The sequence below is a fragment of the Stegostoma tigrinum genome, chromosome 38 (genome assembly GCF_030684315.1).
Source record: "Stegostoma tigrinum isolate sSteTig4 chromosome 38, sSteTig4.hap1, whole genome shotgun sequence".
Lineage (NCBI taxonomy): Eukaryota > Metazoa > Chordata > Chondrichthyes > Orectolobiformes > Stegostomatidae > Stegostoma > Stegostoma tigrinum.
In genome coordinates, this window is record NC_081391.1 from 485,118 (window position 1) to 495,247 (window position 10,130).

At 40.1% G+C, this 10,130-nt stretch overlaps 1 protein-coding gene across 2 annotated transcripts; it reads right to left on the reverse strand.

Annotated features, from left to right (window-relative positions):
* Positions 1 to 1,643: 1,643 nt before the first annotated feature.
* On the reverse strand, positions 1,644 to 7,989 carry LOC132206381 (gastrula zinc finger protein XlCGF71.1-like). 2 transcript variants are annotated; one of them, XM_059640458.1, is made up of 2 exons: positions 7,915 to 7,989; positions 1,644 to 4,931 (listed from the first exon to the last, which is right to left on the reverse strand). In XM_059640458.1, the coding sequence occupies exon 2, from the start codon at positions 4,902 to 4,904 to the stop codon at positions 4,215 to 4,217; it is 690 nt and encodes a 229-aa protein (XP_059496441.1). In that variant the 5' UTR covers positions 4,905 to 4,931; positions 7,915 to 7,989; the 3' UTR covers positions 1,644 to 4,214. The 2 variants fall into 2 exon arrangements, with proteins under 2 accessions (XP_059496441.1, XP_059496442.1); XM_059640459.1 differs by having other exon boundaries at positions 7,905 to 7,963.
* Positions 7,990 to 10,130: the final 2,141 nt, after the last annotated feature.

Here is a 10,130-nt window from a genome sequence, read left to right on the forward strand (position 1 = left end):
ATTCCAAATCCCAACAATTCCGAGTAAAGATTTGCTCATCTGATTCCCAACTCTTTTGCTGTCAATCTTAAAATTGTTACTCCTAGTTACTGACATATCAATCAGTGGAAACAGAATATGTTTCTTTATCCTGTTAAAATTGTTCATAATTTTGAACACCTCAATAAGATCATCCCATAATCTTTGCTGCTCCAAGGAGAATAGGCCCAATTTCTCGAATTTTTCTTTGTAAGTTAAATTCCTCATTCTTGGTTTCATGCTAATAAATCTCCTTTGCACTCTGTCCAGGACTTTAACATCATTCCTCAAGTAAAGTGCCCAGAACTGAACACAATGTCTGATCAATTATCTGAATAGTATTACTTGCTTGCTTTTATACTCTATGCCTTGCTTTATAAACCTACAAAACTTTAAGAACTGTTTCAACTTGCCGAGCCACCTTCAGAGACTTGAACCCCTATGTCCCTCTGCTCCTATGGTCACCTCAAAGTTATATCATTGAGTCTATATTGTATCTCAATGTTTCTTCTACCAACATGTATTACCTCTCATTTCTCCATGTTGAAATTAATCAAGTGTCTTCTCATTTGGTCAACTTGTCAATATCCCTCTGAGTCACTCAGGATCATCCTCACACTTCATTGTGTTCCCCATCATAGTATTATCTACAAATTTGAATATTTTGTCCTCAACATCCACCTCCAGATTGCTTATATAAATCATAAAAAGGGTCCCATCAACAATTCCTGAGAAGCACCACTTTCAACTTGCATCCAGCCTGAGAAATGCTCATCTCTCTCTACCTTCTGTTTCCTAGCTTTTAGCCAACTTCTAATCGATTCTGCCAAGGACTCATCAATCCAAAAAATTTCTAATTTGCTCATCAACCTGCCATGTGCTGTTTCTTTCCTGTACTATTCTTTGTAAAAGGAACACTAAATATGTACATAATCATGGTTTGATCATATATGTAAGTGCAATGCATAAGTCTGGCTTTTGTATTAATGAAAGGATACACCTGGAGGGTTTCCATAGACTAAGGAGAAACTGTTTCCTGTCACAGAAGACTTCGTAAGAGGACGGCACGTATTTAAGGCAACTGGTAAAACTAGAGCTGAGATGGTAAAAAGCCATTAAGTGTAGTTACAAATGCACTGCTGAGAAGCAGAATTAGTAAAACTTTCCAAAAAGAAATTGATTATGTAAGGTCATTGAATCGCTTGTGCAGAAGCAGGCCATTCAGTCCATCAAGTCCACACAAACCCTTCAAAGAGCATCCCACCTAGACACCCCTCTACCCTATCCCTGTAACCCTGCATTTCCCATGGCTAATCCACCTAGCCTGTAAATCCCTGAACACTAAGTGTAATTTATCATGGCCAACCCACCTAATCTGCACATCTGTGGACTGAGAAGAAACCAGAACAACGGGAGGAACTCCACACAGATATGGGGAGAATATGCTAACAGGCAGTCACCCAGAGCAGCAGTTGAGCCTGGGACCCTGGGGCTGTGAGGCAGCAGAGCTAACCACAATATGTTGCAGTCAACAGAAAGCAGAGGAGAGTAGGACTAAAGATTATCAAAGAACCAACACTGGTCAAATCTAGGTTGTATCATTCTATAATATAGAAGGGTGCCAAAAATATTTATTATGATATCAGAACTGATACAACATTAGAAAAGATTGGACATACTAAGGTTTCTTTCTATCAGAAATAGATTTGAAGTGAGCAGAAACAGACTTTCACAATTATGAAAAAGTTTAACATAGCAGTTGTGGAGGAAATGTTTCCAATAATAATAACAAATACAGAATGTTGGAAAAATTCAGCAGCTCTGGCAACAGCTATAGACACAGAAACAGTGCTAGTGTTTTGAGTCTGGTACCACTTTTCTCCAGTATTTTGCTTTTATTCAGTTACAATCACAACTTAGTCACTAACAATTCCAACAGGAAGTTGGAAAAAACTCCTTTAACCAGACACTGTTAGAATGTGAAATCTGCTACCATAAGAAGTAATTGTTTAGAATTGCATAGATGCATTTGTGAGAAATCTAGCTAAACATATCAAGAAATAGAAAGATATGCTTTGGGAGAAGTAGGTTTGGATGGAAAAAAACAAGAGGATTCGCATATAAAGCACAAACCCCACAAAGATCAGTTACACCAAAAATTACTATGTGAAAGGAAGGACATTCACATGACAATTTTTTTTCTCAATGCAAGTTTAAAAATAGTAACACAGATTCATATATGTAACTAATTTATTTTAGAGTACAATGCAGAAACTTATTCCAAAGAAAACAACTCATGTTAGATAATTTGTATAGTGTTACTGGTGATACAGGTGAACATGCAGATTATAAAGTTTAATTACAATTAAATAAAAATGAACGCACTGATTTTTAATAACTAAAAATAAACTTTCAGTTGTTCTTTCTGTTGTCTGCTTTGGTTGACAACATCTGTCTAAAGCCAATATCCAGCACTGCTGAAATTTCTGTTAATTGCCAAAGTTTGGCTTTCTGATTAAAGTTTTATTTAACAAAGGGAAACTTAAGAAATTTGCCTTGCATGGAATTAGGACAGATAGAAATAAACAACACATTTCCTAATGATCACATCTCTGTACAGTTGATTATGGTAAGTGTGATCTAGTCATGTTCCTGGACCAGCAACGTAGGAACTTTGAGTTCAAATCTCACAATTATAGTCTGAGAACTCTAGAGGCTGGAAGTGAAGAAAGAGTTTGCTTTTCATGAGTTCAGAATGTCTGAAAGAACTCCAAAACTAATTGTAGGGAACACACAGCCAAATTGGGTACAGAAAACTCCCACAAACAGATAATCTGTTTTTTAATAATGACCAGTTGGTGTCTTGGTCAACGTTTATCAGAGACATTTCCCCTACAAGCCACCTGTTCCAATAAGGCCATTCACCGAAGCAGACATATCAAAGCATAGTTTATCCTCCAAAGTGCACTATTCCTTCAGTCCTCCATAAGGACTTTGCTGGTCTGGAGTAGGACTCGATTGCACAGCCTTTTGACTCAGAGGTCAGAATAACACTAACTGTGCTATAGCTTGTAACTTCGTAACAAATTGGTATCAATAACTGAAAGCATGAAGCAGTTGGATTGTCATTTATAAAAAAAAACCACCTGGTCCATGACAGTCCTTTAGGGAAGAATCCTGTCATTTCTAAATATAGCCCAAATGACTTCAGAAATATGACTGAACTTCAATTCTCCTCTGAAGTGGTCAAATAAGACTTATATAAACAGAACTATGATTGATAAATGGTGGGCCCACCAATACCTTCAAGGCAACTAGGATGGACATTAAATGTCAGCTCCAGTGAATGGTATTATCGCTGGACTGTTATTCCAGAGACCCAGATAATGTTCTAGGGCCAAGGTTTGAATCCCACCACAGAAGACGATGGAATTTGAATTTTTCTTAAATATCTGGAAGCCGAATGTTTACGATGATTCCATCATTGATTGTCAGGAAAGACCCATCTTATTCATTAATGCCCTTTTGGAAAGGAAATTACCATCCTTACCTGGTCTGACCTAATGTGACTTCAGACATACAGCAAGTGGTTGACATTTAATTGCCGTCTGAGCAAAAAAGGGATGGGCAAAAAATGCTGGCCTAACCAGCAGCACTTACATCCCATGTATGAATAAAATTTTAAAAAACACACACATATCATGGATATAATCCCCACATCGACTGGGAAAGTTGAATTGTGCAGCTTTAAAATTCTAAAATGCAAATTAAAAATGTTAAGCAGACACAGTCCCTCCTCAAAGAAGCATAAAATAATGGGGTAAGGTCTGGCTGACAATGCAATGATTGAATTGAATTACCAAAGACCTGGCAGAGGCAAAGAGTGGAATGGCCTTCCTATATGCTGCAGTATTTCTGAGTTCTACCATGCAGTCAAGTGAAACTCTCCCAAGTCCAACCCTTCCCCAAAATTTTAGTTGTTGCATATGTCTTTGTTATGATATCCATGTGTATGTGTGCTGTAAGTGCATGAGTCCATATCCAACATGTGTGTGTTCATCTGTATGGACACGTGCATTTCAATGCATGTGTCCCTCCAACTGCATTCAGGCCAGTTAGTCTTATTTTTGTATGCCACTGAACATTAATGTACAGTTTGTGTTAACTATGCATTTCCTTTCTGTATGCCATAGGTTTCACATCTTTTCCTGATTATGAGAACTCTGATGCTTCATCATATGAGTCTGCTGCACAAAGCCCTTTCCACACACCTGGCACTGAAATGGTTTCAAGCCACTATGCAAGTACTGATGTTTTGCCAGTCCACCAGAGTTTCGAAACAATTTTTTGCACAGGGCACATTCAAAGGGCTTCTCAGTGGTGTGAGTGCGCAGATGTTCAATCAAGTTGCTAGATCTGGAGAATCGCATTTTACACAGAGTACACTCAAACGGTTTCTCTCCAGTGTGAACTCGCAAATGCTGCATCATGTTACCAGATGTATAAAATCGCCTTTTACACACATGACATTCAAACGGTTTCTCTCCACCATGCGTCTGCTGATGCCTTGTTACTTCGAAGGACCGATAAAATCGTTTCTCACACAAACTGCACTGAAATGGCTTATCTCCTGTATGAATGCGCTGGTGTCGTGTCAGGTAAGTAACTTTGAAAAATCCCTTCTGACACACAGGACATTCAAATGGTCTCTCCCCAGTATGAACTCGGAAATGCACCTCCAAATGCGATGGGTAAGTAAAACCCTTTCCACACACTGAACACCGGTACCGGTTTTGCTTCTGGGAATCTGAGGGACCCTGACCCTGTGAAGGTGATCCACATTCTCCCAGTGGGGAAACCTCGCATGACTGCACATTCATCTCCATTTAACCACGATGTTCAAAAAGAATGACCTGTTCGATAACATAACAGCAAGTGAGAAGGTGCTAAGAGAACAAAAACAGATCATTAATAGTGATAATAGATTAATATTCACCCAGAACAATTACTGAAAAGAACTGATTAACATTGTGCTACAAATTACATTTAAAATGAACTGCAGTCATAGACAGCATGAGCCCAATTCTAGAAGAATACCATCAAAACCAGTGCAATGTCATATTTACATATGATGTTGACAAAGGGACCTAGGCACTTCGCAGGGTCATAAAAACCAGAAGCAGGAATTCAGTTCATTGAGTCCACTCAATCATTGAACATGATCATGGCTGATCCTCTAGCTCAACACCATACTCCTGGCTCTCTCCCCATATCCCTCAACACCTTTAACTTCAAGAAGTCTATCTAGTCTACCTTATTAAATATTCAGTGACTTGGCCTAAACTCATCATATGACAAAACTGCCATCCCAGGAATCAGTCTGGTAAAGCTTAGTTGCACTCCTATTAGGAAAGTATATCTTTTCATAGGAGACCAAACCTTTTACCAAAAATCTTTACAATTGCACTAAGACTTCCTTACTCTTTAATTAGAGCCTCATTTGCCTCACTGAACCAGCATTTACTGGCCATCCCTATTGCCCTGAAGATTGTGGTGAGGGGCAGTATACTTCACACAAGCAGGTGGGACAGAGCACATCCTGACTGAGACACAGCCCCAAGTATGTATGCGTTTAATCATAGAGTTCGAGAGATCTACAACTGCGATAGGGTAAGGGTTAACCCTATTACATGCCTTTCAGCCCACAATATCTGCACTGTCAAAGCAAACACCTAACTAATTCCAGCACTTTACCTATAGCCTTATACACCTTAGCATCACAAGTGGACATCTAAATATTTCTTAAATGTCATGAGTTTCTGCCTCAGCCACCCTTACAAGCAGAAAGTTCCATATTCCCCCTCACTCGAGATGAAAAAGATTTTCCTCATATCTCCTCTAAACCTCTGCCTCTTACCTTCAATGTATGTCCCCTTGTCATTGATATCTCTATAAAGAAAAAAAGATTCTTCCTGGCAACTCAATCTACGCACCACATAATTTTATGGGCAGGAAAGTTTTAGTTATGAAGAGAGATCGGACAGATTGCGGTTGTTTTCCTTGCAGCAGAAAAGACTGAAGAGTGTCATGATTGATGTGTATAAAATTATGAGGGGCATATACATGCTAGAAGGAAAGAAAATTGTCCCTTTGTGAAGAGATCAATGAGCAGAGGGCATACATTTAAGATAGTGGGCAGATGATATAGAGGGGATTGGAGGAAAACATTTTTCACCCAGATGATGGTGGAAATCTGGATCTCATGGTCTACAAGGGTGGTTGAGGCAGAAACCATCATAATTTTTTTTAGAAGTATTGAAATGTACAATTGCAAAGGCAAGGCATACAAGGCTATTGGCCACGCACTGTAAAATGGGATTAGAATAATTAGATGATTGTTTTTGATCAGTGCAGACTCAAGGGCCTATTTCTGTGCTGTGGGTGTCTATGATTCTATGCATTCTTGAACCATTGCAATCATTAGGAACACAGTATTAGAATTTTGATCTAGTAATATTGATGGAACAACGATACTGTTCTAAGTCAGTGCTATGATGGCTTTGAGGAACTATGATGTTCCTATGGATCTGCTACCTTTGTCCTTCAAGATAGTTTGGAAGGTTCTATCAGGATCTTTGGTGAATTTCTGCAGTACATATTGTAGCTCATACATATTGCTTCTACTGAGTGTCAGTAATTAAGGTAGTGGATGATTGTGGACGCAGTACGAATCAAGCAAGCTGCTTTGTCCTGAATATGTCAAGTTTCAAGTGTTGGTGGAGCTACACTCATCCAGACAGTGAGTATTCCATCACACTCCTGCCTTGTGGACAGGCTTTGGGATTGCAGGGCTGCACATGGACTTACAAGAACCACCTTCTCAAGGGCAACTAGAGATGAGGAATAAATGCTGATTGACCTAACAATGCCCACACCGCATAAATTAATTTTTTTAAAAAAAGGATTCTTAGCCTCTGACCTGCTCCTGTAGGTACTCTACTTATATGGTAAGTCCAGTTCAACTTCAGTCAGTAGCGAGCCCCAGGATGGTGGCAGTGAAGCTACTGAATGTGAAGGGGCAAGAGGAACACTGTCTGTTGTTGGATACGGCAATTTCCTTGCACTTGTGTGGCACAAATTTTACTTGCTGCTTGTCAGCCTAAAACTAGACATTTTCCAGGTCTTGCTGTGTTTGGAAACGGTTTGCATCAGTACCGGAAGAGTTGCAAATGGTGTTGAACATTTTGCAGTCATCAGCAAACATCCCCGTGTGCCTCGGATTCCATATTCTACAGTAAGTAGCCCTTAGAAACTCCACTCTGAGGTAAATCTCTCTCAGATCATTGAATCCCTACAGTGTGGAAATACACCCTTCAGCCCAACAAGTCCACACTGACCCTCAGAGCATCCCACCCAGACCTTTCCCCCCAACACACCTAATCCACACATCCAACTCAGATATCCAACTACGGGGTAAAATGACCAGTCAATACCCTACTAAGTTAAATGCTCCTCAAATACCCCCACTATGGGCCAAATATCCTTCAAATACACCAGAGGTAAATGTCCCTCAGATACTTCACTATGGGGAAACTCCTTTTCATATTCCCCACCCTGGGGAAAATCTCATTTCAAATACCCCAACTCTAGGGTAAATCACCCTCAGATACCCGCACACTGGGGTAACTAGTTCCGGATCAAGTCGGTTTCCTGAAGGCCTAGCTGAAACCTCGGGCTCTACTTGTACAAAATCGGCTTCTCCATTTCTAAACGGGCCGCCAAAACAAAGTCTCGGCCTCCTCAGTAAATGCAAAGCCGAACTCGGAACCGCCGCCTGCCCGAAACTATCAGACCCTTGTTTTTCAGCTAAAACGTCAAACACCGACCCAATCTCACCTTCACCACCACCGCTGCTGCCGCCGCCTTCGTACTGTCGTGGAAAGCCTCCACCCAGATAGAAGGGTTTCTGCGGTGCAGGGTATTCTGGGAATATCTCCCGTCATTGATACGTTACATCCGTCCCATGACTTTGTAGGAGCATTCCACCATTATGCCACATCTCAGCACTTCACATTCATACATCATTCCTCCAGTTCACCCTTACACTCCACCCCAACATTACATAGTCACAAGCTTGTCAAAATTGCACCTGCACGCTGCATCCCGTCAAGATACCCACCTCTCCATCGTTTTAGTGATTTTCTGATCAACCTGTTAGGAGATGTTACTACACAATCTGGAGCAGTGGGACTTGAATATGGGCTTCCTGGTTTAGAAATAAATATCCCTGCGTCCAAATAACCCATTCTCTACTCCAGAACTCTACAGTTCTTTCAAACTGTCTAATTTACTTTGTCTGTTTGTCATTTCTGTCTCCCTCTCTTCTTGGTCTTTATCTCTCTCTCTCTCTCCTAGTGTATGTATGTCTCTAAGCCTTTCCCCTTACCACTTCTTTCTCTCTGCATTATCTACCTCTCCAACCTTCTATCTGCGTTCCTCTATCTGCGTTCCTCTATCTCCCTTCTCCCCTTACTCCTTGTGATCCTCTCTCTAAATCTTTCTCATTTCTTTCTCTCCATTCTCAATTCTCTCCATCAGTACTCCCTGTCCCTCCCTTTGCTTTTGTTTAAAGTTAATTCGTGGGATTTGTGTAAAGCTAGCTAATGCAGTAATTGTTTCCCATCCTAACTGTGATGATACTATGGCTTTAGGAGGTGTATTTTGTCCAGCTTTTTATGCAGGAATGTGAAGACAGAGGTGTTGAGCTGTCTGCCCATAGCCAATAATGTAAATAGCTTATGAAAAACTTTTTAAAAACAAGCTTTTTTAAAACTTGGAACAATAGAAGCAGCCTGCATGGGTGGGGTCAAGCTGCCATAAAGCCAGGACTTTTAGTTTGAGCTTCCGGCAGTTGCTGGAATCTTGAAGCAGAATGTGGAAGCTCTTGTTTCTCTATTTGTTACAGCTAAAATCTGGGATTCTCTTCCTGCTGCTAGAGTTGAATGTGAGACGATCTGTTTTATTGAACTGTCTTTGCTAAGAGTATGTTTATGGGATGTTACTATCCTGGAGCAGTTGCTATTTAGTAGTCTAAATAATCTATCATTCTGTTAAGTTTTCCAATAGAGCTAAGTTTTTTTCCAATCCTTTTTTCTTTTGTTTGTATTTTACCTATAATGTATGAATAAAGTGTGTTTTGCTTCAAGCCTGGAAGTTTATCTAATCAAATTGCATCTGGAACACAAGACTGGCACTTGCCTTAAAAACAAAAAAATCTAAGCTATCTCCATAACATGTTTTAAGGGGGTTTTGTCTGGTCCATAACATGATTGCCTTTCAGAAGTCGGTAGTGAGTTGCCTTCTTGAGCTTTGAAATTGATTGGGTATGGGTATTGGGTAAGTACAATGCTTTAATGGAAGAGAATTCTCAGAATTTGACATAGCAACATTGCAATATAGTTCCAAATGAGGATGGTATGTGACTTAGAGGGGAGCTTGCAGTTTGAGGTATGTATATGCATTTTTATTTTGTTTTTTTTTGCTGCCCTTGCCCTTCTAGGTTGCAGAGAATATAGGTTTGAATGTTCTGTCAAAAGATCCTTGTTGAGTTACTGCAGTACATTTTGTAGATGGTACACACTGTGCATCAGTGATGAAGGGAGTCAATGTTGAAGGTTGCTGCCAGTGAAATGAACTAATTTGACCTAATTCTTCAGTTTTGGAGCTGCATCCATCCAGACGAATGAGAGTATTCCACTCCACTCCTGATGTGCTTGATTGATCATGGACTGGCACTGGAGAAGGAGGTGAGTTACTTGCTGCAAAATTCCTTGCCTCTGATCTGCTGTTGTAGCCACAGTGTTTCATAACTAGTCCAGTTCCAACTTTGGACAACAATAATCTCCAGGATGATGATAGTGAAGGATCCATTGACGATAATGACATTAACATCAGGAGGTGATAGTTAAATTTTCTCCTGCCAGACATAGTCATTTGCTGGCGCTTTTGTGTTCCAAATGTTCCTTATTATCCCATGCCTGGATATTTCCAGTCCTTGCCACATATAGGCACAGATTTCCTCAGTGTCTGAGAAGTTGTGAATATCACTAAAC